The following is a 27425-nucleotide window of genomic DNA, read 5'->3' as shown; positions in this document are numbered from 1 at the left end:
AGCATCTTTTCATGTGCCTGTTGGCCATCGGATGTCTTCTTTAGAGAAATGTCTATTCATGTCTTCTGCCCATTTCTTCACTGGATTATTTGTTTCTCGGGTGTGGAGTTTGGTGAGCTCTTTATACATTTCGGATACTAGCCCTTTGTCCGATATGTCATTTGCAAATATCTTTTCCCATTCCGTTGGTTGCCTCTTAGTTTTGTTGATTGTTTCCTTTGCTGTGCAGAAGCTTTTTATCTTCATGAGGTCCCAATAGTTCATTTTTGCTTTTAATTCCCTTGCCTTTGGGGATGTGTCGAGTAAGAAATTGCTACGGCTGAGGTCAGAGAGGTCTTTTCCTGTTTTCTCCTCTAGGGTTTTGATGGTTTCCTGTCTCACATTCAGGTCCTTTATCCATTTTGAGTTTATTTTTGTGAATGGTGTGAGAAAGTGGTCTAGTTTCAACCTTCTGCATGTTGCTGTCCAGTTCTTCCAGCACCATTTGTTAAAGAGACTGTCTTTTTTCCATTGGATATTCTTCCCTGCTTTGTCAAAGATTAGATGGCCATACTTTTGTGGGTCTAGTTCTGGGGTTTCTATTCTATTCCATTGGTCTATGTGTCTGTTTTGTACCAATACCATGCTGTCTTGATGATTAAAGCTTTGTAGTAGAGGCTAAAGTCTGGGATTGTGATGCCTCCTGCTTTGGTCTTCTTCTTCAAAATTACTTTGGCTATTCGGGGCCTTTTATGGTTCCATAGGAGTTTTAGGATTGCTTGTTCTAGCTTCGAGAAGAATGCTGGTGCAATTTTGATTGGGATTGCATTGAGTGTGTAGATAGCTTTGGGTAGTATTGACATTTTGACAATATTTATTCTTCCAACCCATGAGCACGGAATGTTTTTCCATTTCTTTATATCTTCTTCAATTTCCTTCATAAGCTTTCTATAGTTTTCAGCATACAGATTTTTTACATCTTTGGTCAGGTTTATTCCTAGGTATTTTATGCTTCTTGGTGAAATTGTGAATGGGATCAGTTTCTTTATTTGTCTTTCTGTTGTTTCATTATTAGTGTATAAGAATGCAACTGATTTCTGTACATTCATTTTGTATCCTGCAACTGCTGAATTCATGTATCAGTTCTAGCAGACTTTTGGTGGAGTCTATCAGATTTTCCATGTATAATAGCATGTCATCTGCAAAAAGTGAAAGCTTAACTTCATCTCTGCCAATTTTGATGCCTTTGATTTCCTTTTGTTGTCTGATTGTTGATGCTAGCACTTCCAACACTATGTTAAACAACAGCGGTGAGAGTGGACATCCCTGTCGTGTTCCCGATCTCAGGGAAAAAGCTCTCAGTTTTTCCCCATTGAGGATGATGTTAGCTGTGGGCTTTTCATAAATGGCTTTTATGGTGTTTAAGTATGTTCTTTCTATCCCAACTTTCTCGAGGGTTTTTATTAAGAAAGGATGCTGAATTTTGTCAAATGCTTTTTCTGCATCGATTGACAGGATCATATGGTTCTCATCTTTTCTTTTATTAATGTGATATATCACGTTGATTGATTTGCAAATGTTGAACCAGCCCTGCATTCCACGAATGAATCCCACTTGATCATGGTGAATAATTCTTTTTATATGCTGTTGAATTCGATTTGCTAGTATCTTATTGAGAATTTTTGTATCCATATTCATCAGGGATATTGGCTTGTAGTTCTCTTTTTTTACTGGGTCTCTGTCTGGTTTAGGAATCAAAGTAATACTGGCTTCATAGAATGAGTCTGGAAGTTTTCCTTCCCTTTCTATTTCTTGGAATAGCTTGAGAAGGATAGGTATTATCTCTGCCTTGAACGTCTGGTAGAACTCCCCTGGGAAGCCATCTGGTCCTGGACTCTTATTTGTTGGGAAGTTTTTGATAACTGATTCAATTTCTCCACTGGTTATGGGTCTGTTCAAGCTTTCTATTTCCTCCTGATTGAGTTTTGGAAGTGTGTGGCTGTTTAGGAATTTGTCCATTTCTTCCAGGTTGTCCAGTTTGTTGGCATATAGTTTTTCATAGTATTCCCTGATAATTGCTTGTATTTCTGAGGGATTGGTGTAATAATTCCATTTTCATTCATGATTTTATCTATTTGGGTCATCTCCCTTTTCTTTTTGAGAAGCCTGGCTAGAGGTTTATCAATTTTGTTTATTTTTTCAAGAAAACAACTCTTGGTTTCGTTGATCTGCTCTACAGTTTTTTTAGATTCTATATTGTTTATTTCTGCTCTGGTCTTTATTATTCCTCTTCTTCTGCTGGGTTTAGGCTGTCTTTGTTGTTCTGCTTCTATTTCCTTTAGGTGTGTTGTTAGATTTTGTATTTGGGATTTTTCTTGTTTCTTGAGATAGGCCTGGATTGCAATGTATTTTCCTCTCAGGACTGCCTTTGCTGCATCCCAAAGTGTTTGGATTGTTGTATTTTCATTTTTGTTTGTTTCCATATATTTTTAAATTTCTTCTCTAATTGCCTGGTTTACCCATTCATTCTTTGGTAGGGTGTTCTTTAACCTTCATGCTTTTGGAGGTTTTCCAGACTTTTTCTTGTGGTTGATTTCAAGCTTCATAGCATTGTGATCTGAAAGTGTGCATGGTATGATCTCAGTTCTTTTATACTTATGAAGGGCTGTTTTGTGACCCAGGATGTGATATTGGAGAATGTTCCATGTGCACTCGAGAAGAAAGTATATTCTGTTGCTTTGGGATGCAGAGTTCTAAATATATCTGTCAAGTCCATCTGATCCAATGTATCATTCAGGGCCCTTGTTTCTTTATTGACCATGTGTCTAGATGATCTATCCATTGCTGTAAGTGGGGTGTTAAAGTCCCCTGCAATTACCACATTCTTATCAATAAGGTTGCTTATGTTCGTGAGTAATTGTTTTATATATTTGGGGGCTCCCATATTCGGTGCATAGACATTTATAATTGTTAGCTCTTCCTGATGGATAGACCCTGTAATTATTGTATAATGCCCTTCTTCATCTCTTGTTACAGCCTTTAATTTAAAGTCTAGTTTGTCTGATATAAGTATGGCTACTCCAGCTCTCTTTTGACTTCCAGTAGCATGATAAATAGTTCATCATCCCCTCACTTTCAATCTGAAGGTGTCCTCAGGTCTAAAATGAGTTTCTTGTAGACAGCAAATAGATGGGTCTTATTTTTTTATCCATTCTGATACCCTATGTCTTTTGGTTGGTGCATTTAGTCCATTTACATTCAGTGTTATTATAGAAAGATATGAGTTTAGAGTCATTGTGATGTCTGTAGGTTTCATGCTTGTAGCGTTGTCTCTGGTACTTTGTCTCACAGGGTCCCCCTTAGGATCTCTTGTAGGGCTGGTTTAGTGGTGACGAATTCCTTCAGCTTTTGTTTGTTTGGGAAGACCTTTATCTCTCCTTCTATTCTAAATGACAGATTTGCTGGATAAAGGATTCTCAGCTGCATATATTTTCTGTTCATCACATTGAAGATTTCCTGCCATTCCTTTGTGGCCTGTCAAGTTTCAGTAGAGAGATCCGTCACGAGTCTTATCTGTTTCTCTTTATATGTTAGAGCACATTTATCCCTAGCTGCTTTCAGAATTTTCTCTTTATCCTTGTATTTTGCCAGTTTCACTATGATATGTTGTGCAGAAGATCGATTCAAGTTACGTCTGAAGGGAGTTCTCTGTGCCTCTTGGATTTCAATGCCTTTTTCCTTCCCCAGATCAGGGAAGTTCTCAGCTATTATTTCTTCAGGTACACCTTCAGCACCTTTCCCTCCCTCTTCCTCCTCTGGAATGCCAATTATGCGTAGATTATTTCTTTTAGTGCATCACTTAGTTCTCTAATTTTCCCCTTACTCCTGGATTTTTTATCTCTCTTTTTCTCAGCTTCCTCTTTTTCCATAATTTTATCTTCTAGTTCACCTATTCTCTCCTCTGCCTCTTCAATGTAGGCAACATGTCTTACTCATCTTTGAATTTCAAGAGCATAGAACAGGTCCTTGGCACTTTCTTTAATAAATGTGAAATGAAAGAAGAAATGATGAATGACAGGTAACAGAAAAAAGTGAAAATATTTCAATCCTTTTAAAACCAGTAAGAAGATAGATGCCTGAGGGAAAATACATTATACACCTGGTAGGAATAATCTCCAAGCAAGCGAAATGACTAGGTTAAGGGCTTAATATTAATTATCTTGCTAATTACCTGTATGCTACCATCTCACACTCTGGAGTTGGCCATTTCAAAATAGCTGAATGCTGCAAGACACAAGACACACAAGAAAGAATACAATATTTATTCAGCACTGCATTATTGCATTATGAAACTCTGATAGCTTAACTACGATGAATGTTTGTTTGTATGCTTCTAGAAAACACCAAATGACCTTACCAGATCATCCAGAAGAGAATTCCTCTGGCTACGGCTCAATGTCCAAGCTTGTTCACCTCTAGATATTAAATGGGCAATAATTCCAGCTGCAAAGTAACTGACTTCCACTTCAACACTATGCAGGAGGCTACTGATGTGGTCTATAAAATCCTTCCACATTAATTCAGAATGCAATTCTTGCACTTCAGCTATATTATTCTGGAAAAAAAGAAGATATAAAAATTGAAGTAATATGCATAATGGCTAAATGACCATTTGTATTCTAAGAAGGAACAGAGATTGTAACAATTTAAACACGTATCTGCAGGGGCGCCTGGGTTGCTCAATTGGTTAAGTGTCTGACTTTGGCTCAGGTCATGATCTCACAGTTTGTGAGTATGAGCCCCTCATCTGTCAGTGCAGAGCCCACTTCAGATAATCTGTCTTCTTCTCTCTCCCCTCCCTGACTTGTGCCCACGCGCGTTCTCTGTCTGTCTCAAAAATAAATAAACATTAAAAAAAAAAACATGTATCTGCACATACATAAAAGGTGAAGACTTTTGTTATGTTAGCACAGTGTGTTTATGGGTGATTTATTTTCTCTCCTCCCAAAACAATAAAATAATACAGAAACAGTAGTGAGTTCCTTTTTCAGGCAAAATGATGAGGTGGATAACCTAAAAAATCCCCTGCTATAAAATATCTAGAAGTGATAGTGGGAAAACAGCTAACAACCTTTATTTATTTGTTTGTTTGTTTATTTATTTTCAAAATGTTTATTTATTTGAGAGAGCATGTGAGCACAAGGGGGTCAGTGGGCAGAGAGAGAGGGAGAGAGAGAATCTAAAGCAGGCTCCGTGCTGCCAGCACAGAGGTTGGATGTGGGGCTTGATCCCATGAACTAAGACTTGATCATGAGCTGAGCCAAAATCAAGCGTCAGACACTTAACTGACTGAGCCACCTAGGTGACCCAACAACCTTTAAATATGTAACCTGCTGGGATAAAAAGCAAATAGGGAACCAAACCAGAGCAGTAACAGGCCATCACTGACTTGTAGAGTCAAGAGCACTGGTTTTAATAGCCATGCAAAGGCAGAAAGTAAGGCTAAAAACTGGAACTAAGACTTCACATATAAGACAAGGACTTTCAAAGTATCACACCTCAGAAAAAGAGTAGACTGACATAGGTGAATGAAAAAGAGGCCTATTGTAATCTGGGATCTGGCCTAAAAGGAAAAGTCTTCTCTTGCCATTTTCAATAATGGACTGTCCTCATGCAAGATTGTAGTTCAAATTTATACCATCTGTGTGGTCTGGAGAAACTCCAAGCTGAGAAGCAACAGTAACAGAGGTTGAAGAAAAACCAGGAAAGTTTGGTTATCAAGAAAGCAGAGAGGGGTGAGTGTATCAAAAGGACAAAGGGATTAGCAGCTCTGAATAATGTGGAGAGCATAAATAAAATGAAGGCAAAAAAGCATCCCTTTGAGCAATATAGTGATCGTTTTTTAAGATTTTTTATTTTTAAGTAATCTCTGCACCTAACATGGGGCTTGAACCTACAACCCTGATATCAAGAGTCACGTGCTCTACCAACTAAGCCAGCCAGCCACCCCTCATTATAGTAATTTGTGTCTTAAAAATTTCACAGCCTTAGACCTCCACTGAATGCCAAAGTTTGACTGCTGGCCTATATAAGGTAGACGTTTTATCTGGGCTTGGGGTGTGATGGCTTCCTTACACAGTACATAAGGAAGACCTCTGTTCGCATGGGAAACAACTGAGGGGTTTCCAATGTAGACTATGGGTCTAAAGGATCTAAGATCCAACTTAACATACTGCTCTGAAGATTAATCCTCATTCTTAAAACTTAATTTGATCTACTATGAAACAATAATTTTCTTCCTAACATGTTGATTCCATTTCTTAGGAACCAAAACACTGAACTTTGGATTATTAAGAGACTACTTGTTCCTTAGCTTAAGTCATTTTATAATAAATGAAAGTGGAAGGCATCATGTCCAAATGTATTCTCTGTAATGACTAACAAGTTTCTTCTTCAACTATGAAAAAGAGGGTAGAAGAGACAAGTTTAACTATACACTACATGAATGTGTATAATCTATTTTTCCACCAGCATCAATGATTAATCATCGCTCCTCTCTAATCTCACATATTCAAATATGAAAAGGCATTTCCATTCATTTTTCTTCTTTCTTAACGTTTTATTTACTGAGAGAGAGAGTGCATGGACCCATGTGTGCATGTGCGGGGGGTAGGGCAAAGAGAGAAAGAGAGAGAGAATCCAAAGCAGGCTCCATACTACACACGGAACATTTACAAAGATCATATTCTGGGTCATACACAAGTCTCAATAAATTCTAAAGGACTCACATCAAAGTATGTTCTCTGACCACAAAAAATTTAGATGCAATATTTCAAAATAGGTTATTGAAAAAAAAAATTCAAACACAAAGTAATGGAGAAAGATCTGGAAGAAAGCACACCAGGTTGTATTAATATTAACTACCTCATGGAAATGAAAATGATTGAAGTCTGGGGACAGAGTCTTAAGCTTTTCAAATACACTTTTGCACTGTTTCACTAGTTATAATAAGCATGTATTCTTTTTGAAATTAAAAAAAGCATTTTTAAAGCCCTATGGAAGCTCTCTTAAAGCCTTATGGAATACTTAAAATAAATTCCACCTTTCCTCTTGTGGTGATGTGAACCAACTTCTGTATCTAATAATCCCTATGAACTCTGAATAAAATAATCAAATACCTTAATTTATTTAATACTTCCCTATTTCTGGGAATTTAGGTCTTTTTACATTTTCTACTTTATATTAACCTGAAGCTACAGTGAACAGATAGGTCTTCTTTAAATGCCAGCCCTTAGCTTTCCCCAAAATCCATCTCTCATTGCTCAGTATCTCATCTCTTGCATCTATAAAACAAACACTGATGTATATATATTTTACTCACTAATCTATGCCTCCCATGATCTAATTCCTCAAAAGCACAGATCTGCTCTAAAAAGAGCTTTTACCACACAGGCATGTTTCTAATGTTGCAGTGATTAAAGTTAACAAAACATTTGATCCTTCACCTTTATCTCAAATCCTAGAGGGCTCACTATGTTTTTTTAATTTTTTGTGTGTGTGATTTAAGCTCTTTTTTTTTTAGTTTGTTTATTTTTGAGAGAGAGAGAGAGAGCATGAGTGAACAAGGGGCAGAGAGAGAGGTAAAAAGAGAATCCCATGAGGGGCAGAGAGAGGGAGAGAGAGAATCCCATGCAGGCTCCACACTGTCAGCTTGCAGCCTGAAGCAGGACTCAAGTTCACCTGCTGCAGGGCCTGAGCTCACCCGTTGCAGGGCTCAGAGCTCACTGGAAACAGGGCTTGGGATCACCAGAAGCTGGCTCGAACTCACCCTATGCCGGGCTGGAACTCACAAACTGTGAGATCATGACCTGAGCTGAAATCAAGAGTTGGGACACTTAACTGACTGAGCCACCCATGTGCCCTTGGAATATCTAATTTGTTAAGCAGTCTTTTAAGTAGTAATTATTAATTACCAAACACAGCATGGAGAACACTTACAATTTAGTGAGATTTTTTTTTTTTTTTAATGTTTATTTATTTTTGAGACAATGCGAGAGACAGAGTGCAAGCAGCGGAGAGGCAGACAGAGGGAGACACAGAATCTGAGGTGGGCTCCAGGATCTGAGCTGTCAGCCCAGAGCCCGAAGCGGGGCTCGAACTCACGAACCACGAGATCATGACCTGAGCCGAAGTCAGATGCTCAACCGGCTGAGCCACTCAGGCGCCCCTAGTGAGATTTTTTAATATTTCCCCCCCTGATTATAAAAGTAAAATTGGCCCACTATAAAGCTTTGTATTATTCCAAAAAATATAGAGAAAATTATGTAATTTATATTTTTCTTTTTAATGTGGTGAAAATCCTAATATGTATACATTGTTTTATGGCCTGCTTTTTTTTTTTTCCACTTTATTATATTGTATATATTTTCTGATGTCATTAAGTGTTTACAAATAGAGAAACAACTTTCAATGTATTATCTCAGAAGAAAAATAATTAATTACAGCTTGGAATTTAGCAGGAAATATTTATATCTTACCAAAAGTCCTAGAACTTTCTGTTGAATGGATGACTCAGTTGGGAAAGACTGTAAAAAGAACGAAAAACCTATAACTACGTAAAGAATCAAATATAATAAGTGAATATTTTAATCAATCAATGTCAAAACTATAGGCTAAATTCCCATTCTAACCTCTAGAACCCGCATGAAGAGTTCTAACCCTTGGTTTTCAATAAAATGTCTGCAAGTGGTTGGAGATTCATCTGTGAGGTTCCAAAGTGCACTCAAAGTAAACTTCAAAGTAGTGTCCACTGAATTTTGATTGGTTTTCTGCTTCACTATTTGAAGAAGTTGCTGAAAGAAGGAAAATACAATGAATTTCTTATCACTAAGCTGTTACTACAATTGGTGGTAATAATCACAAGTCATGAGGATTGGTCTTGTGGCTTAAAACATTTCCTAGAAAGGTTTTTATAAGTACAACAACCAGCTTCTTGGATCAGATTTTTCCTTCAACAGGAAAAAATATATAGGATCTTCAGAAATCCTTTATTATTCTCATCATCCCTAAAATGTAATACCCTGTAAATAAAATAAAACGCAAAATGATTAAAGCTTAGGACAAACTGTCTTACCCAATCAGTCATAGCATATATTCATTTCAGATCCTGGGATAAAAAAAGTGGAGGGGGAGAAGGAGAAATGAAACTAAGTTTGAAAAGTGAATGTTTTGAGACCTAGATAAGGCACCCATAACTCCATTTTTAGATAATAATTTGGGGGGGGGGGGAAGGGTGCTCTGCTCAAACAGATACAAGAAAACATTAATGAACACTATTACTTAACATTACATACAATTCAGGAAAAATTTTTTAAGAAACAAAAATATCTAGGTGCAATTATGTAACTTAATAAGCATAGTGCCTAAGAGTGTGGTACTAGAATTTGCATCTGTGTAACCTTGTTTGCTAATTTAATTCTTTGATTCCTCATGTGCAAATTGTGGATGATAATTAAGAGCTTCAAAAAAAGAAAAAAAAAAGCTAGTGATTACCACTACTACTGCTACTAATTTCCGCTTAAACTAAGCTTAATTTTCCCCCAAAGCATGTAAGTGGATGACTTCCTTAAAATCTTTATACCTCCAGCCAAAATTACTGAAACACATACATAGCAATAAATAGCCATATTTAAAACTAAAAATATCATTCCTGAAAATAGTAAAAACTAAGTAAACGTAGCATCCTTTTCTACTTATCTAACATATATTGTATTTTGTGCTAAGTACTTAGCATATATTCCTTCTTAATTTTTTTTTAAAGTAAGCCCTATGCTCCATGTGGGGCTTGAGCTAATGACCCCAAGATAAGAGTCACATGCTCTATTGACAGCCGGTCAGGCACCACCCCTTCAATTAATCTTAATTTCCTTTTCATTTAATCTTCATAATAACTGTATAAGGTAGTTTATAGAAACTACAGCTAGTAAGTGATAAAATTAGGAATAAACCCAGATATGTTGACTCCAGAATTCCTACTCTTTCCATCATACCATCAACAGCATTCTCCTCTCTTTACATTACTATTTTCACTCATATTGCTATTATTATACTTAGTAGATTATATTACAACCATGTCTACATAACTATTTTCTCTACTACTTCTTATAGACAGACTACTCTTATGAACAGAAATTATAGATATAATTCGATGTGAATCCCTCATCTAGTAAGGTGGTAGAAATTTGCTAAGTATCCTATACATATTTATCAAAGGAATGACTTTCTCATTATATACATAACTCGTAAATCGTAAAAAAAGGGAATCTTTCGGGGTGCCCAGCTGGCTCAGCCGGTAAAGCGTGTGACTCTTGTGGGTTGAGCCCCATGTCAGGTGTAGAGATTACTTAAAAATAAAATCTTAAAAAGGGGAAGTCTTTCATTTGCCTTTTCTATCTACCATTATTGTTCACATACATCATGACAGGATTGTAACAAGAAACTCTGAAGTGGACTGCTTTCCTCCACTCTTCCCAAGAACACTGTTTATTTTCTTTAAAGCTTTTAAACTTTTCATTGTTCACTATATCATCTCCTCAACTGAGTGTAAGCAAGCAAAATCATTTGTCAGTTATCTAAATTATCTTTTCCCCCCAAAGCATGTAGCACAATCTTATGCCTAAGGCAGTGTCTACATTTTCTTCATAAATAACAAAATAACAGAATTTTAGAACTAGATAGGATCTTAAGGCTTATTTAGGTTCCAATGGTTCACATAATTTGTCTAAATTGACAAACTGAGTTTACAAGTTAGATCCTAGGTCATCGGACTCCTAGTTCAAGGCTCTTTCCACCTCTGTTAGGGAATAAAGCTACCTCTATGAAAATAAGTGAATACATCCAGTTAAAAGTAATGAAATACCAGAAGATAACACAACACTGCCTGAAAACAATGAAAATGAAAACTCTCTGATGATCTGCATAGAGGGTATAACAGACTTACCCTGACAATGAAGAGTTCAGCACCAAGCTGTGCAGTTTGTTCTGTAGAAAGCTGTAAGCAAGCAGATGACAAAGTAAATGTCCAAGAACTCACTAGTTAGTGTCAGTTTATTTATTTATTTTTTTAACGTTTATTTATTTTTGAGACAGAGAGAGACAGAGCATGAGCAGGGGAGGGTCAGAGAGAGGGAGACACAGAATCTGAAACAGGCTGCAGGCTCTGAGCGGTCAGCACAGAGCCCGACGCGGGGCTCGAACCCACGGGCCGCGAGATCATGACCTGAGCCGAAGTCGGACGCTTAACTGACCAAGCCACCCAGGCGCCCCTAGTTAGTGTCAGTTTAATATCATTCACTGTAACAAACTCTAAAGGTCAGACTAAAATCTTTGATTAACATGCAGTTCTGCAATATTGAATGTAGACTGAACAAACAGACTGGCGAAGAGGTGTACTAACTTTTCTGGCATATAGATTTTGGGGGAAGTAGTAACTGTAATGGGAAATAGCTGCCTACATAAAATTATTCAATCATAGGAGTTCAGGTACCTTGGCAGCCAGGATGGAAATGATAGCAACTGCCATCCTTTGCATGTTTTGATCCTCATGGTTGCAGAGCCACTGCATGACAAGCTTGGCTGCTTCAAACCTGAAAACACACAAGAGGGTTTCATGAATGAATCCTGGAGGCTCAAGCACAGTCTTACAGCTCTAGCTGAGCTGATGCTACAATTCAGGTAGGTGCGAAAGAAAGGGAAAATTCCTCTTAACTGATACAGAATAACAATTATACTTCGTGTTCTGGAGCCGGTGCCTCATTATTAATTCTGAAACTTTGTAAAGAAACAAGAGTTTGGAAAATATCAAAACTATCCCGCATTCATTTTCTAGATTGTAACATATTTCTATTCTGTAGTGATTTCTACACTGTATTGAGTTTTGTCTGGGTTCCTTACAGTACCTAGCACAACAGAAATAAATATTCATTCATTCATTCACAAACATTTATTGAGCCCCTGCTTTGTTCCAGATATTGTTCCCGGTGCTGGAGATCGAGTAGTGAACAAAACAGGAAAATATCTCTACTCTCATAGAGCTTACATCGCAGTATGGACACCAGATCATAAACCAAACAAGTAAAACCTATGGTATATGCTATAGAGAAAAAAGGAGTAAACAGGTAAAAAGGATAGGAAATGTTGAATTTTAGGTACGGTAACTAGGAAAAGCCTCACTGAAACTTTTAAGGAAGTAAGAGAGCTGGCCATGTGGATATCTAGGGGAAAAGCATTCCAGGCAGAGGGAAAGGTAGATACAGGGACCCTGAATAGGGAGTATGCCTGGAGGTTTTGAGAAATAGCATGGAAGCCAGTGAGGCCAGAACAGAGAGAACAACAAGAAGTGTAGTACCAAGAGATGAAGTCATTAAAGAAAAAAATGTAATTAATTAATTAACTAATTTAAAAAAATTTTAAAAAGAGATGAGGTCAGAGGTAACAGGGGGACCAGATCTTAGTCTTTGTAAAGAATTAGCTTTTATTCCAGATGAGATGGAAAGCCATAGAAAGATCCTAAGCAGAGATATGACATGAACTGACTTATATTTTTAATAGGATTATCCTATTAGCTGTGTTTAAAATGAACTTCAAGGGGCGCCTGGGTGGCGCAGTCGGTTAAGCGTCCGACTTCAGCCAGGTCACGATCTCGCGGTCCGTGAGTTCGAGCCCCGCGTCAGGCTCTGGGCTGATGGCTCGGAGCCTGGAGCCTGTTTCCGATTCTGTGTCTCCCTCTCTCTCTGCCCCTCCCCTGTTCATGCTCTGTCTCTCTCTGTCCCAAAAATAAATAAAAAAACGTTGAAAAAAATAAAATAAAATGAACTTCAAGAAGGCAAAGAAAGAAGCAAAGAGAACAGTTCAGAGGCTACCACATGATTCAGGACAGAAATCATTTTTAGCCCAGTCCAAGTGGTAGAAATGGAAGTGAAGAGAAATGGTTGAATTCTAGATATATTTTGAAGATAACTGGCTTTGTCAAAGGACTGAATGTGGGGTGTGAGACAGGAGAGAAATCAGGACACCACCACAGAATATATCTGATTATCTTACCCACAATTTCATCTTTCAAGACTCAGCTCATATATCACTTCCTCTGAGAAGCTTTCCTTGACAAGTTTATCACTGCCTTCTCACTGCTCCTTAGCATTTGTTTGTAACTCTGTCAGAGAGCTGTGGTTATCTGTAGCCTCACCTGTTCCTTGGGGTAAAGGACCATATCCTATTTAGCCCTCTTTACCAAGAACTCATTACAGAGCTTTACATACAAACAGTGTTTAATACATGCTGGCTGAATTATAGTGATATAAAGTACTCCTGTGCAAATTCCATCAAATTTACTGTTGCCTCCGTTCTATTCCCAAGGCCATCTCTGATTGTTTTATGATAGATTCCTAATGGGCCATTCTGCCTCCATTGTTTTCCCTTCAATTTGTGTCTACACATCAGTAATACATAAATCTGTCAGAAAACTTAGTTATGATGTCACTCCTGTATTCACAGTATTTTTGGACTCTAACAATGGGCCCATACTTTCACATCTTTTTTCCTGCCTACCCTATGCTTACTGCTTGTTAGTCCCCAAACATGCCCTAGTTATGAGTTAAGATAGCTTGATAGTTAACAGCACAGATTCTGAACTTCCTTGCATTTTGGGGTTTGAATTTTAGTTCTACCTAATGTTGCTGATATAATAAAATAAACTCTTTTACCATGTGAAGCAATGCCATAAAGTCATTAAGCATATCACACACACTGAATTCAGTCTGGATTCAAGTATCATTTCTACCACTTACTAACTTTGGGAACCTAGGGCAATTTCCTTAATCGCTATGAACTTCTATTTTTTCACCTGCAAAATGATAAGATCTATTCTATAGGATTGTTGTGAGGATTAAACGATACTACACATAAAGCTTAAGATTTAGTATAGAACTTGGCACATACCAAGCTTTCAATAAAGGTCATTTTTTACTGGTATTATTATCAACTTCTTCTGTGCCTTTATTTGTGCAGTTCCCACAACATAAAACAGTCAATTCAACCAGCTCTCATCTTCAAAGCAACACAGCATGGATGTAAAAAGTAGAGGTTCTGGAGCCATTCTGGATTTAAATCTAAATTCTGCTACTTGCTATCTTATCACCTTAAGAAAGCTACTAAACCTCTCTATGCCTCTGTTTCTTCATCTATAAAATTAAGATTACAAAAGTAACGATTTCACAAGACTGTAAGGACTGAATAAGCATAAGTAAAACATTTAGCATAGCATCTGGCAATAGGAAGTGCTTTATACAGGTTAGTTGTTATCTTTATGATCTCAAATGCCATCACTAACATGAAATCTTTAATGATCACCAATCAGATGAAATCTTTCCCTCCTCGTTTGGGGGCCCAATGCATTCTGTCATCTTCTTCTATGAAAAATTCTGTCTTCTGTTATACTCATTTTTCATTCATTCATCCACCAAACATCCACTTAAGCACTAGAGACAAAGAGATTAACCAATCACAATCTCTGACCACAAAGAAGCTCAAATCTAGCAGAGTGTATTGGCTAGAGCAGAGGTAAGTAAACTGTAGCCTACATATAGTGATTTTAACAGCTGTGGGTCCAGCTGCCTGTTTTCTAAAGTTTTATTGAAACATAGTAAAATCCCCATTTTTTATATATTGTCTATGACTGCTTTGTAGGTACACTGGCAGAGTTAAGTAGTTCCAACAGAGACCCTATGGCTCATAAGCCCAAAATATTATTTGCTGCCCCTTTAAAAAAATTTGCCAAATCTTCGGTTAGTTGATACTTTTCTTTTAGGAGAGTGACTATGTCCTTCCTACATATGACTTTGTGTAATCAGTACAGATGCTCAATATTTATAAAATAAAATTAGTAACCTACACGAGATAGCTGTTGTTATATTTTTATCCAAACTATTTATTTGAAATAGTAAATGGAACACCTCATTCCTCAGCTGTGCCAGATAACAGTGTACTGTTACCTGAATAAAAGTAAATCACAGTAAAATTGCTGCTTGAGATATACACTTTTCATAAAACCATAAGATATATTTTTTCAAAATACCACCATTAAAAAATTATATTTAAAATATTAAGATGACAAAAAAAATCACCTTTTTAGCTCTCAAATCACAGTATCCTAGAAAACAAGGGAATCGTTTATGCTTATTTGAATCCAACTATCTAACCTCCCTTAACCTCTGGTTAAGAAGTTTCTTCTATAACTCAGTATCAAATAACAGTAATAATAAGAGATATGATACAGAGAAAAGAACACTGGACCTAGAACTAGAAGGCTTGAGTCTTTCTAGCCTTGTAGTCATTAGACACAAAACTCTGATCAAGACATGGAATCTAGGGGCGCCTGGGTGGCGCAGTCGGTTAAGCGTCCGACTTCAGCCAGGTCACGATCTCGCAGTCTGCGAGTTCGAGCCCCGCGTCGGGCTCTGGGCTGATGGCTCAGAGCCTGGAGCCTGTTTCCGATGCTGTGTCTCCCTCTCTCTCTGCCCCTCCCCCGTTCATGCTCTGTCTCTCTCTGTCCCAAAAATAAATAAACGTTGAAAAAAAAAAAATTAAAAAAAAAAAGACATGGAATCTCAATGCCTCAGTTTCTTCAGCCTACAATATTGTGTGGATATTCTAAAAACCATAATATAAAAATATACATTTTTAAGCAAAGGGCTATGAAAACAGGGGCCAATCTGCTATCAGGAATGTCAAAGTACTAAATTAGAGAAAGTAGAGTTAGCATTTCATAAGTTAATGCACAACCCCATTCACTTAATTAACTGTACACCAAGGATATCCCAACTGGTAAGAAATGGCCCAAGACAGATTTTGCCCCATTTTAAGTTCTAGGGCTATCACTTGCCTGTTGAATGGAACATCTTGAAGGATCCGGTCACTGCAAAGTGAAAGGAGGCAATTCTTCTGTAACTAAAGAACCAAAGGGAGAAAAAAATTCCTTAATGAAATATTGCTTTGTTATTTTTTAACCAGGGGTAGCCTTTATAAAAAAAGGTGGCTGATGAAATACCAATGATTTCTTACAACTTTTATTCTGCCCACCTATTGTTGAAAGACTAACTTCCACTGGACCCATACAAGTTTACTTGTACATTTTTTTTTTTTGTCTCCATTAGACAAGATAGGATAATAAACAGAATTAATACCAGCTAATCTCCTTCCCTTCTGGTGGCCTTTGGGTGGATCTTGCTTTTTTCTCTGTCCACCTGGCTTCCAGAGGCCACAAAAGCCAAAGCCTAAAGTTCATCCAATTTGGCAACTGCCCTCAATGAGGGAAGCTATCTTTAATGATTCACTCACCAATCTGGGTTGTCATTTTTACTTGGTTTTTCACCTCTGAGTATTTTTTTAACATAATTTTTTTTAATGTTTATTTATTTTTGACAGAGATAGAGAGGTAGCATGAACAGAGAAGGGGCAGAGAGAGAGGGAGACAGAGGATCCAAAGTGGGCTCTGCGCTGACTGCAGTGAGCCCGATGTGGGGCTTGAACTCACGAACTGTGAGATCATGACCTGAGCCAAAGTCAGACACTCAACTGACTGAGCCACTCAGGCACCCCAACCTCTGAGTATTTTTTATTAATTTATCAACTGCCTGCTAAATTTTAATTAAAAATATAAGGGTACCTGGGTGGCTCATTTGGTTGAGCATCTGACTGTTGATTTCAGCTCGTCATGATCTCACGATTCATGAGACTGAGTCCTGCGTGCTAATGGGAGTGAAGCTTGCTTATGATTCCCTCCCCTCTCACCCTGCCCTCCCCCTGCATATATGCACATATGCTCTCTCTCTCCCAAATTCAATTTAAAAAATTTTTTTAGTATAATTCAAGCAACATTTTTAGTTTTCATCCTGAGGACAGGACAGGTTATGTAGTCTACCATACTGCTAGAAACAGAATATCCATGTCTTATTCGTTTCTGTATCCCAGTACTTGATAGTGCCTGGCCCAGAACAAATAGGCTATGGCTGTTTGCTGAAATTATCACAAACTCAAGATTGAGGTGGAAGATGCGTTTTTTTATGGTTTGCACTATTTCCCTCAACATTTGGATTTAAATACTTTTAGGCAGGGAATGCACTCTTTAGTTTTCTACTTTTCTGTTGTCCTACACTCAGTCATACCATAAATTTATTACTTTACAGCCTGTAAAGGCATTTGAAATTCTAGTCTTGGTCTACTAAATCGAACTTTATGGAGATAAGGAGGAGGGTAGGGGATACTAAAAGGACTACTTGATTAGGAATTCCCACATGCTTACCTGCTGGTGATTGGGAAAATGTTCCATGGCTTTGAGCAGCAAATGGGTCACATCGGCCAGCAGTCGGACAGGCATTCCTGCAGCAAGATCTTGCTTAGTTAAGTTAAATACACAGGCGCTTGCAGCAAGTTGTACTGGCAAATTCATAGGGTGGTTTCTCATCCCAGTAACCACAAGCTGGAAAAAAAATTAGTTCTTTTTATTTACAGTATAAATACAAGCCCTCTTAACATAGCATCATTACTTTGTTATCTATGATAATTTCTATGATGTCTTATCTTTTTTATCCTCAAGTGCAAAGAGCCTAGGGCATGGTAGTCACTCATCAACATGTAGTTCCTGCCTACCTGGTTCAGGAAGGTATCGAGTTGTTCATGTTGAGGTATTTTTCTGTTGGGCTAATGAATTTTCTCTATTCAGATAACTCATCTTTGTATTTTTCAGACATAGTACAGTGCCTATTATACACTAAGCACTAAATAAATTTTTACTGACTTTAGAGTAAACAAGTGGCAAACTTTTCATTTTCAAATCCCGACATTCAGTTCCTTGAGGACACTGCTAAAGTTACAGTACCATAAAATCCATTCACTTCCCTCTGGGCCTAGATAACCACTTCCTCATCTTTTCCTCTCTCCTCAATCCTCCCAATCTTCACTATCAGCTGAAGACCTTGCTTCCAATTACACTGAGAAAATGAAAACATTCAGAGAAGACTTTGGGATTCTCACTACCACATGTATCCCCTTTACCAGTATATAAACACCCAAATGCTGCCTTCCTGCCCACTACCATAAAGGATCTTTTGGGCTCATCTCTGAAAGTAGGCCCTGCACTTATATGCTAGATCTTTTCCTTCTTGTTTACTCAAGGACATTGCTCCAGCTCTTCTTCCCTCTCCTATATCAATTTTTCATTCTGTAGTGGATCATTCATATTAGCATAGGACAAACAAGCTATTTTTCTCCCATCTTAAAAAAGAAAAAAAAAAACCTCCTTCTTCGGTTAACTATCATCTTTTTCCTTTGCGCTCTTTTGCAGCTAAATTCCTTAAAAGAATTGTCTATATTCTTTTAAATTTCTCTGTACCATTCCCTGAATCAATGAATAAGTATTTTAGATGAGGACTAGAGGTCCTTTGTTGCTCAGGTTCATAGTAACCAAAACCAAAAAAAGATAGTTCATATACCAAGTACCAATATCCTCTGGTATATATGGAGGGGATGACAGGTGTTGGGGACAATAGCATCTCAGTGATTGAAATGTTAAGCACCCCATTCTCAAAATTTAAGATAACTGGCTGGTTAAGTCATTTTTGGCTCTGCCACTAACTTACTGTTACATTATTTAATCTCACTGACCCTCAGTTACACAATCTGTAAAATAAGAGATAAAACTTTTCTCTTGGGATTATTGTGCCCACTAAATGAGGCATCAAATATAATACAGTCCTATATTCACTGGCTTCAAATGTGTATAAGAATTATCTTTGGGGATTATAAAAATGCAGATTCCTGTCCTCATCCAGCCCTATTGAATCTAAATTTCTTGGAGTGGGGTTCACAAATATACTTTTATTATTTTTTTATTTAAAATTTTGTTTTTATTTTTACAAATATGCTTTTAAAATAAACAATATCCCAGACTCCTGGTGGACAAAGGACCACATTCTTTTTTTTTTTTTTTTTAACATTTATTTATTATTGAGAGACAGAGAGACACAGAGCGTGAGCAGGGGAGAGGTAGAGAGAGGGGGAGACACAGAATCTGAAGTAGGCTCCAGGCTCTGAGCTGTCAGCACAGAGCCTGACACGGGGCTCGAACTCACAAACTGTGAGATCATGACCTAAGCTGAAGTCGGTCGCTTAACCAGCTGAGCCACCCAGGCGCCCCCAAAGGACCACATTCTAACAAACACTGCCCTATGCTATCAACTAAAATTAAGAATCTTCCTTTCTTGGGGCACCTGGATGGCTCAGTCAGTTAAGCATCCAACTCTTTTTTTTTTTTTTAATGTTTATTTATTCTTTGAGAGAGAGAGAGAGAGAGCATGAGCAGGGAAGGGACAGAGAGGGGGAGACACAGAATGTGAAGCAGGCTCCAGGCTCCGAATTGTCAGCATACAGCCCGACGCAGGGCTCAAACTCATGAACTGTGAGATCATGACCTGAGTCAAAGTCGGACAGTTAAATGACTGAGCCACCCAGGTGCCCCAAGCATACGACTCTTGATTTCAGCTCAGGTCATGATCTCCCGGTCATGGGATCAAGCCCCAAGTTTGGCTACACACTGTGCCTGGAGCCTACTTAAAAAAAAAAAAACATACTTTCTTGGCCTTCAAAAGCTGTCTTGGTTAAGAGATTTTAATTGAGGAATAACATGAATTAATTATGAAAGCACAGGTGGTTAATAAGTGTCATGGAAAGATGCCTTATGGAATTCCAATACTGTATTTCTTTAAAAAGTCTATATGGAACCAATACAATGCAGTAGTGTAATTCTAGTGTTATAATTCAATTTTCTACTATAGATGGTGAAAAAAATATCACACTGGTCACTGGTTTTAGGTAGTTAAATATGAGGTGGAATGCAATGATGTTGCTTAATGAGACTACTATAATACTTCAAAAACTTTATGCAACTATTTTCTCTCTCATTTATGGCTAAAAATTAAAATCATACATCATCAATCCCATTACCCACCCCACCCCCCAAAGTCCAAAGATTAAATGCAAATTTTCACTATTTTCTTCACAAAACCATCATCTATATCAAGGGAGATAATTTCAAAATGTTCATGTTCCTTATTCTTACCTTTAAAATTTCTGGCTTTGTTTTTTCCATCACATGAGTCAGGCTAAAAAGGTGAAATAGGGCTTCCCGGACAAAGAATGCCCGTTCACTGTACCGCTTCAATGCTTCTGCAATCTGAGTTTCATTGGCTTCTCCAGACACCTTTGAACATAGCCAGAAGATTAGTTTTTAGGATTTTTTCAACCCTCTAACTTTCCAAACATCATTTGCATAGACGGCACCCAGGATAACTATGTAAGGCCTGAAACAAATGGGAATGATTACTTTCCAACCTACCCAGGATAGTCATCCTGTGAAGGTGGACATATGCTAAAGAGATGTTAGATAGGCTTAGACCCCCCTATAAGCCTATGGGTAAGATTTTCTATAGTGCACCTAAAGTAAATCCTAAGATATTTAACACTATTTATAAAGCCTTACCACGTGATTAGATTCTTATCTCTCCCTTAAGGTAACCCCTTAACTTCCCTAACTCAATGTTAAAGCTACACTGGCCTTTTTTCTCTGATCTTTTAAAATTTTTTTTTTTTAATGTTTACTCATTTTTGAGAGAGATTTAAAAAAGCATGATCTCACGGTTTCTGAGTTCGAGCCCCGCATCGGGCTCTGTGCTGACTGCTGGGAGTCTGGAGCCTGCTTCAGATTCTGTGTCTCCCTTTCTTTCTGCCCCTTCCCCATTCATACTCTGTTTCTCTCTTTCTCAAAAAATGAATAAAACATTTAAAAAATTGAAAAAACAAAGGACATATTATTCAAGTCAGGAAAGAGGTTACTTTTGTGGAGAAAGAGGGAGCTGTGATCTAGATGGGGCACACAGAACTTCAGGGTAGCTGAAAAGTTCTTTTTATTAACCTGAGTAATGTCCTCAAGTGTGTTCACTTTATTTGCACCTTCTTAAGCTACACATTTGTTATTTATGGTCTTGACATCTGTCTTATTCACATTAAGGTAAAAAAAAAAAAAGCAAAAACAACCTCTATCTGTCATTCAAGGAGCTAATCTCTTTAAGTTGGAAGATAGACTACAGGACAGATGTGTGCCAATTGACACAAGAGCACATATTAAGCATTTATAAGACTGTAGAAATAACAAGGGAAGTTTTTTTACAAATTCTTTTTAAACTATGTAAAATATACACACATACATATTGGTCTTGATTATGTACTCACATATATAAATGGTTATTGAATAATGAAAAATTTCTAAGTGTTCAGTTCTTTTTTAATCATTCTAAACTTTTTCTTAGATTTTCTTAGATTTAGAAAGACATTAAAATATTATGTGAAATAAAAAGGATTATAAGCAGGAAAATGTAGAAAATGTATAACAATGATTTCAGTAATACTTGATTTACTCACATCTGGTTGATTCAACTACTTTTTAATATTTATATGAAATACAGCCTCAAGTTATCTTTGAATGTAAAATTAAAGAATTTTTGTTACTGGGAATTAAATACTCTAAACAAATTTCACTGCATGTATGTTTTATTCAGTGATCAATACTTCTCTAGCCAGTGATAAACCTTCAAATCAAGTAGTCTGGCTCCTCAAACTATAAGCATCTTCAGTTAAGTCAAGTTCATATGCTAGATGATAAAAAACAAGTATCTGGATGTATTAGTTTCTCAAACAAATTAATTAATTAATTAATTTAAGGTGTGTGTTTGTATGTTTGTCAAGAGTGCAAGCCAGGGATGGGGGGGAGGGGCAGGGGGCAAAGAGAGAGGGACACCAAGAATCCCAAGCAGGCTGACAGGATCTCAATCTCACCAACCATGAGACCATGACCTGAGCCAAAATCAAGAGCCAGACATTTAAATGACTGAGCCACCCAGGTTAAAACAGAGAAAATGTCCTCAACCACTAAATTAAGCCTTGTTAATATTTAATATACTGAGTAAAATTAAAATTTATATTCTAAGGAAAATTTTCCTTTTCTTTCCTTTTTTGTTCTTAAATGTTTATTTATTTTGAGAGAGAGAAAGCAAGCAGGGGAGAGACAGAGAGAAAGGGAGAAAGAGAATCCCAAGCAGGCTCCATGTTGTCAGCACAGAGACTGATGCGGGGCTTGATCTCACAGCCGTGAGATTATGACTTGAGTGGGTTTCAAGAGTCCGGACACTTAACAGACTAAGACAACCAGGAGCCCCTAAGGAAAAATTTTCTTATAGCACTGTGTATATAACTCTATTATAGCATCTTCCACAATGAATTAAAGCTATTTTAAAGTTTATCTGTATCCTCTCCACTAGAATAGAATTCCTCGAGGGCAGGGGCACTAACTCAGACATCTTTAAAAAGTACTCAGTAGGAGACTGTCTTTGAAGCTGTTCCTGAATTTACAACTGAGAGAACACGGCAGCCCAGAACGGCAGCCCAGAACGCCAGGAGGGGAGATTGATGCTGTGGGAGAAAGGGGTTCATTATGGCAGATGACCTAAAGTGATTCCTGTATAAAAAAATTACCAAGTTCAGAGAGCCTTGGTGACTCAGTGGTTAAATGTCTGACTTCAGCTCAGGTCTTGATCTCGTGGTTGACATCAGGCTCTCTGCTGTCAGTACAGAGCCTGCTTTGGATCCTCTGTCTCCCTCTCTCTTTAACCCTCCTCTGTTTTCTCTCTCTGTCTAAAAAATAAATAAACATTAAAAATAAATAAATAAATAAATAAATAAATAAATAAATAAATAAATAGGGGTGCCTGGGTGGCTCTATTAAGTGTCTGACTCCTGATGATAGCTCAGATCATGATTGATTTCATGGCTTTGAGATAGAGCCCCTCATCTCATTTTGGGATTCTCTTTCTCCCTCTCTCTCTGCCCCTTCCCCACTCTTTTTCTCAAAATAAATAAACTTAATTTAAAAAAAAATTACCAAGTTCTGGAGCCTGGAGGTACAAGATCGAGGTGCCAGCATGGTTGGAGTCTCGTGAAGGCCCTTTTTTGAGTTACAGATTACAGACTTCTCATATCTTCATATGGTAGAAGGAGGGCTAGCTAGCTCTCTAGCCTTAAATAAGGGCACTATTCCCATTTATGAGGGCTCTACCCCCATGGCCTAATTACCTCCCAAAGGGCCCACCTCCAAATACCACCACAATGGGATTAAGGTTTCAATATATGAATTTTGGGAGTGACACATTCAATCCATTACAAACATATACATACATGTGCCTGTACTTGTTATTACATAAGTTGCTTCCTGTATGCTCTATTCAAAACTGTGTGTTTTTCACTTAACAATATACTTAAAGAGCTGTTTGGGGTTTTTAATAAATAAATAAATAAATAAATAAATAAATAAATAAATAAATAAAAGTACTTAGTAAATGTTTTTTGAAATGGATCAACTCTTCTGCCTAAAAACTTATATAGCTCTTCACTGAATGTTGATTATTACAGTTCAATATAGGGGTCTTAGTTCAAGGGAGAAGTCTAGCATATAGATTTAAGGACCAAGAAAAGGAACACTCCAATATTTAGAGACCTGGGAGAGGAAGAAGAGTTTTTTATAAAAATAAGACAAGAGTAATACCCAGGAAGCTGAGTAAAAATAAGTATTTCAAGGAGGATAACATCAGGGGCTCCTGGGTGGCTCAGTCAGTTAAGCGTCTGACTTTGGCTCAGGTCATGATCTCGCGGTCCGTGGGTTCAAGCCCCACGTCGAACTCTGTGCTGACAGCCCAGAGTCTGAAGCTTGCTTCGGATTCTGTGTCTCCCTCTCTCTCTCTCTGTGCCCCTCCCCCATTCACATTCTGTCTCTCTCTCTCTCTCAAAAAATAAACATTAAAAAAAAAAAAAAGGAGCATAACATCAACTGTGACAAATACCACCTTAGATCAAATAAGATAAAGACTAAGAACTAATATTGGATTTAGCACATTTCCAGTGATTCTCAGGGACTGGGAACCACAGCATGCTAGATTACCCCAAAGTCTGGGAATGAGATGGCCAACAAATCCTAGTTGTGGAGGGGCACCTGGGTGGCTTAGTTGGTTGAGTGTCCAACTCTTGATTTCAGCTCACGTCATGATCCCACAGTTGTGAGATCAAGCCCCATGTCAGGCTCCATGCATGTGGAGTCTGCTTAAGATTCTCTCTTTCACCCTTTGTCCCTCTTCCCCATTCATGCTTTCTTTCTAAGAAGAGAAGAGAAGAGAAGAGAAGAGAAGAGAAGAGAAGAGAAGAGAAGAGAAGAGAAGAGAAGAGAAGAGAAAGGAAAATAAAAGAAAAAAGAAAAGATGGTAGTTACGGAAAAATGGAAGATTCAGGAAGCTGATGGTGACAGGAGAGCAAATTTGGTGGGGAAATACTGACGACAGAAATTCTATGGTAAGTAGGAAAGTACTTAAGATTCTCAAATACAGACAATGAGATGTAGTGGAAAGGACACATGCTTTGGCATCAAATAGTCCAACACAAAGGCAGACTCTAGTATCAGTTGGTTGTAACCCTTAAAGCCATTCCCTCTCACTGAGGGCAATAATACCTCTCTCAGAGAGTCAAGAAATCCAACTAAGTAATATATATGAAAGTGTGATAAACAAACCACTTGTTCTTATAACCACCAACTCAGAGTACCACATAATGCCTTATAAGGAATACTGGAGAGTCACAGTGTTTCTATTTCTTACATTCTTTAGTGTGGCCTAAAAAACTGAGGCACGTAAAGCCAAAAAGCCAACCTCAACTAATTTAAAGCATTACACTACTAAGACAATCATTTCAGACAAGTTTTTCATCAACTTTGCTTAACTAGGCGATTTTTTAAAAAAATTTAAGTCTTTTAAATTTATTTTGAGAGAGACAGAGACAGTGCAAGTAGGGGAGGGGAAGAGAAAGAAGGAGAGAGAGAATCCCAAGCAGGCTCCGCCCTGTCAGCACGGAGCCTGACACAGGGCTTGTACTCAAGAAACCGTGCGATCATGACCTGAGCCGAAACCAAGAGTTGGACGCTTAATAGACTGAGCCACCCAGGTGTGCCCCTACACTGGACTATTTTTAAAAAAGAGATTTGGTAATCTCGGCTCTCCTTCCTTAACATGACTATTTTTCAGTTCTCAAATTAGTAAACAAATAACTTAAAAGGAACATCAATTTTTGAATATAGTTGAATAAAGGGCAAAAGTTCCAATGATCTCTTTAAGTATGTTTCTTTTTTTAAAATAATCTCTACACCCAATGTGGGGCTAGGCCTCATGACCCTGAGATCAAGAGTTGCATGCTCTCCCAATTAACCCAGCCAGGTGCCCCCCACCCCATGATCTCCTTTTTTAAAAAAAAAAAAAATTATTTTAAAACAATTCTCAACTTTAGCTGTATATTGCAATCACCTCGGGAGCTTTAAAAAAATACTGATGCCTGAGCCCCACTTTCCTGTGGTTCTGATTTAATTGTTAAAGCTCTACAAGTGATTTCTTTTAATCAAAAATTTTTTCCAGGGTTGCCTGGCTGTCGCAGTCAGAGTAGCAAGCGACTCTTGATCTCAGGGTTGTGAGTTTGAGCCCCACATTGGGTGTAGATTACTTAAATAAACAAAACTTAAATTTTTTTTCCAGCTTTATCAAGATATAATTGATATATATCACTGTATAAGTTTAAGGTGCACAACATGATCGTTTAATACATGTATATACTGTGAAATGATTACCATGATAAGGTTGGTTAACATATCCATCACCTCACATAATTATACTCTAGATGATTTTAATTGTAGTCCAGGTTGAGAATCACTGCTTCAATGTTTACAGAGGTAGAAACTAGACAATAATAGCAAATAAAGTAGGTGCTTCATATGGCCAAGATTTCAAAGCAATAACCGTTCTGTTCGTGAAATCAAACTTGTTTTCACAGAGGCATTATGGAATACAGATGTCCTACTAGCCTCAATTTTGCAACTTAGGCTAATTCACTGAAGAGTCTGTTGGTTTTTAAAAAGAATTAGCAAAAATTTTACTGCTCTGGTATCACACCAGATCCTCTGGTAGGATTTTTGCCTTGAGAATATTATTTAGCTTAATTTAGCTTAATTATTTAGCTTCCATTCTTCAGGACACAGGTCAAGCTCACCTTTTCTGGGAAATTCTCCCTCAATTCTCAGCACACAGGGATTTCTTCTCTTCTAATTTTTGCCATTCTTTACCATCAGACCAATTTGCTAGGCAGCAATTTGTAACATTACAATAGTAATTTACATTTTTATATTTCCTTCATCAACAAGCCCTGTGCTAAACATCTGTCTTGTTCCATAACAAGTTGTTAAGTAAGGTCCTCACACTTCTTGTTGCCCTGAACCTGGCTTATGCGATCTTTCCAAGTCTGGCCCTGATGCCTACTTCTCCAGCCTTATCTCATTGCTTTGACTTTCTACTGTTGCGTTCTAGCCACAGCGGCCTTCTTTAGTACCTTGGATGTACCATGCTCCTTCCTATTACATGTATTTACATATATTATTCTGTCTAGAATGTCCTCTACCAACCTACTCATACTTAAGATTTACACCTACTCGGAGTACCTGGGTGGCTCAGTCAGTTAAACATCCAACACCTGATTTTGGTTCAGGTCATGATCTCACAGTTCATGAGTTTAAGCCCCACATTGGGCTCTGTGCTGACCATTTGGAGCCTACTTGGGATTCTCTCCTTCTCTCTCTGCCCTTCCCCACTTTCTCTCTCTCTCTCTCTCTCTCCCACCATCCCTCCCTCCTTCCCCCTCTCTCTCAAAATAAATAAACAAACTTTAGAGAAGGGGCACCTGGGTGGCTCAGTTGGTTAAGCATCTGACTTCAGCTCAGGTCTTGATCTCATAGTTCGTGGGTTCAAGCTCCATGTCAGGCTCTGTGCTGCCAGCTCAGAGCCTGGAGCCTGATTCAGATTCTTTGACTCCCTCTCTCTCTTGTCCCTCCCCTGCTTGCACTCTGTCTCTCTGTCACTCAAAAATAAACATTAAAAAAAATTTTTTTAATTCTTTACAGAAGCCTAAATTAAATCAAGTTTGTTGAACATTCTCATACATAATACTGTGTATCTTCCAGATTCTTAGCACAATAAAGTTTAAAGCATATATATGTGTGTGTATATATAGTATATATAAAAATATATATATGTACGTGATATATATTTAAACATATATTTAAATGTGTATGTGTGTGTATATATACGTAAAGCACACACACACTGTTGGCATATGATATTTGATTGTCTGACTCCCTCACTAAATTACAAGCTCCATGAGGGCAAGATCACATCAGTCTGGTCTCACCATCAAATCCCCATGTC

At 37.7% G+C, this 27425-nt stretch overlaps 1 protein-coding gene across 1 annotated transcript in view; it reads right to left on the bottom strand.

The window, feature by feature from the left end:
* The window catches only part of ZYG11B (zyg-11 family member B, cell cycle regulator), a 92722-nt gene that overhangs the window by 25698 nt on the left and 39599 nt on the right, over positions 1-27425 (bottom strand). Inside the window, exons 4-12 of the mRNA XM_030324108.1 lie at positions 20150-20290; positions 17336-17512; positions 15917-15981; positions 11525-11624; positions 10979-11029; positions 8670-8831; positions 8517-8564; positions 4397-4594; positions 4211-4263 (exon numbers count right to left, since the gene is read on the bottom strand). Of these exons, the coding sequence (XP_030179968.1) occupies positions 4211-4263; positions 4397-4594; positions 8517-8564; positions 8670-8831; positions 10979-11029; positions 11525-11624; positions 15917-15981; positions 17336-17512; positions 20150-20290 (995 nt within the window). The remainder of the gene's footprint in view (positions 1-4210; positions 4264-4396; positions 4595-8516; positions 8565-8669; positions 8832-10978; positions 11030-11524; positions 11625-15916; positions 15982-17335; positions 17513-20149; positions 20291-27425) is intronic.

This window comes from Lynx canadensis, chromosome C1, assembly GCF_007474595.2.
Source record: "Lynx canadensis isolate LIC74 chromosome C1, mLynCan4.pri.v2, whole genome shotgun sequence".
Classification (NCBI taxonomy): domain Eukaryota; kingdom Metazoa; phylum Chordata; class Mammalia; order Carnivora; family Felidae; genus Lynx; species Lynx canadensis.
This window is presented reverse-complemented; position numbering and strand designations above follow the sequence as displayed.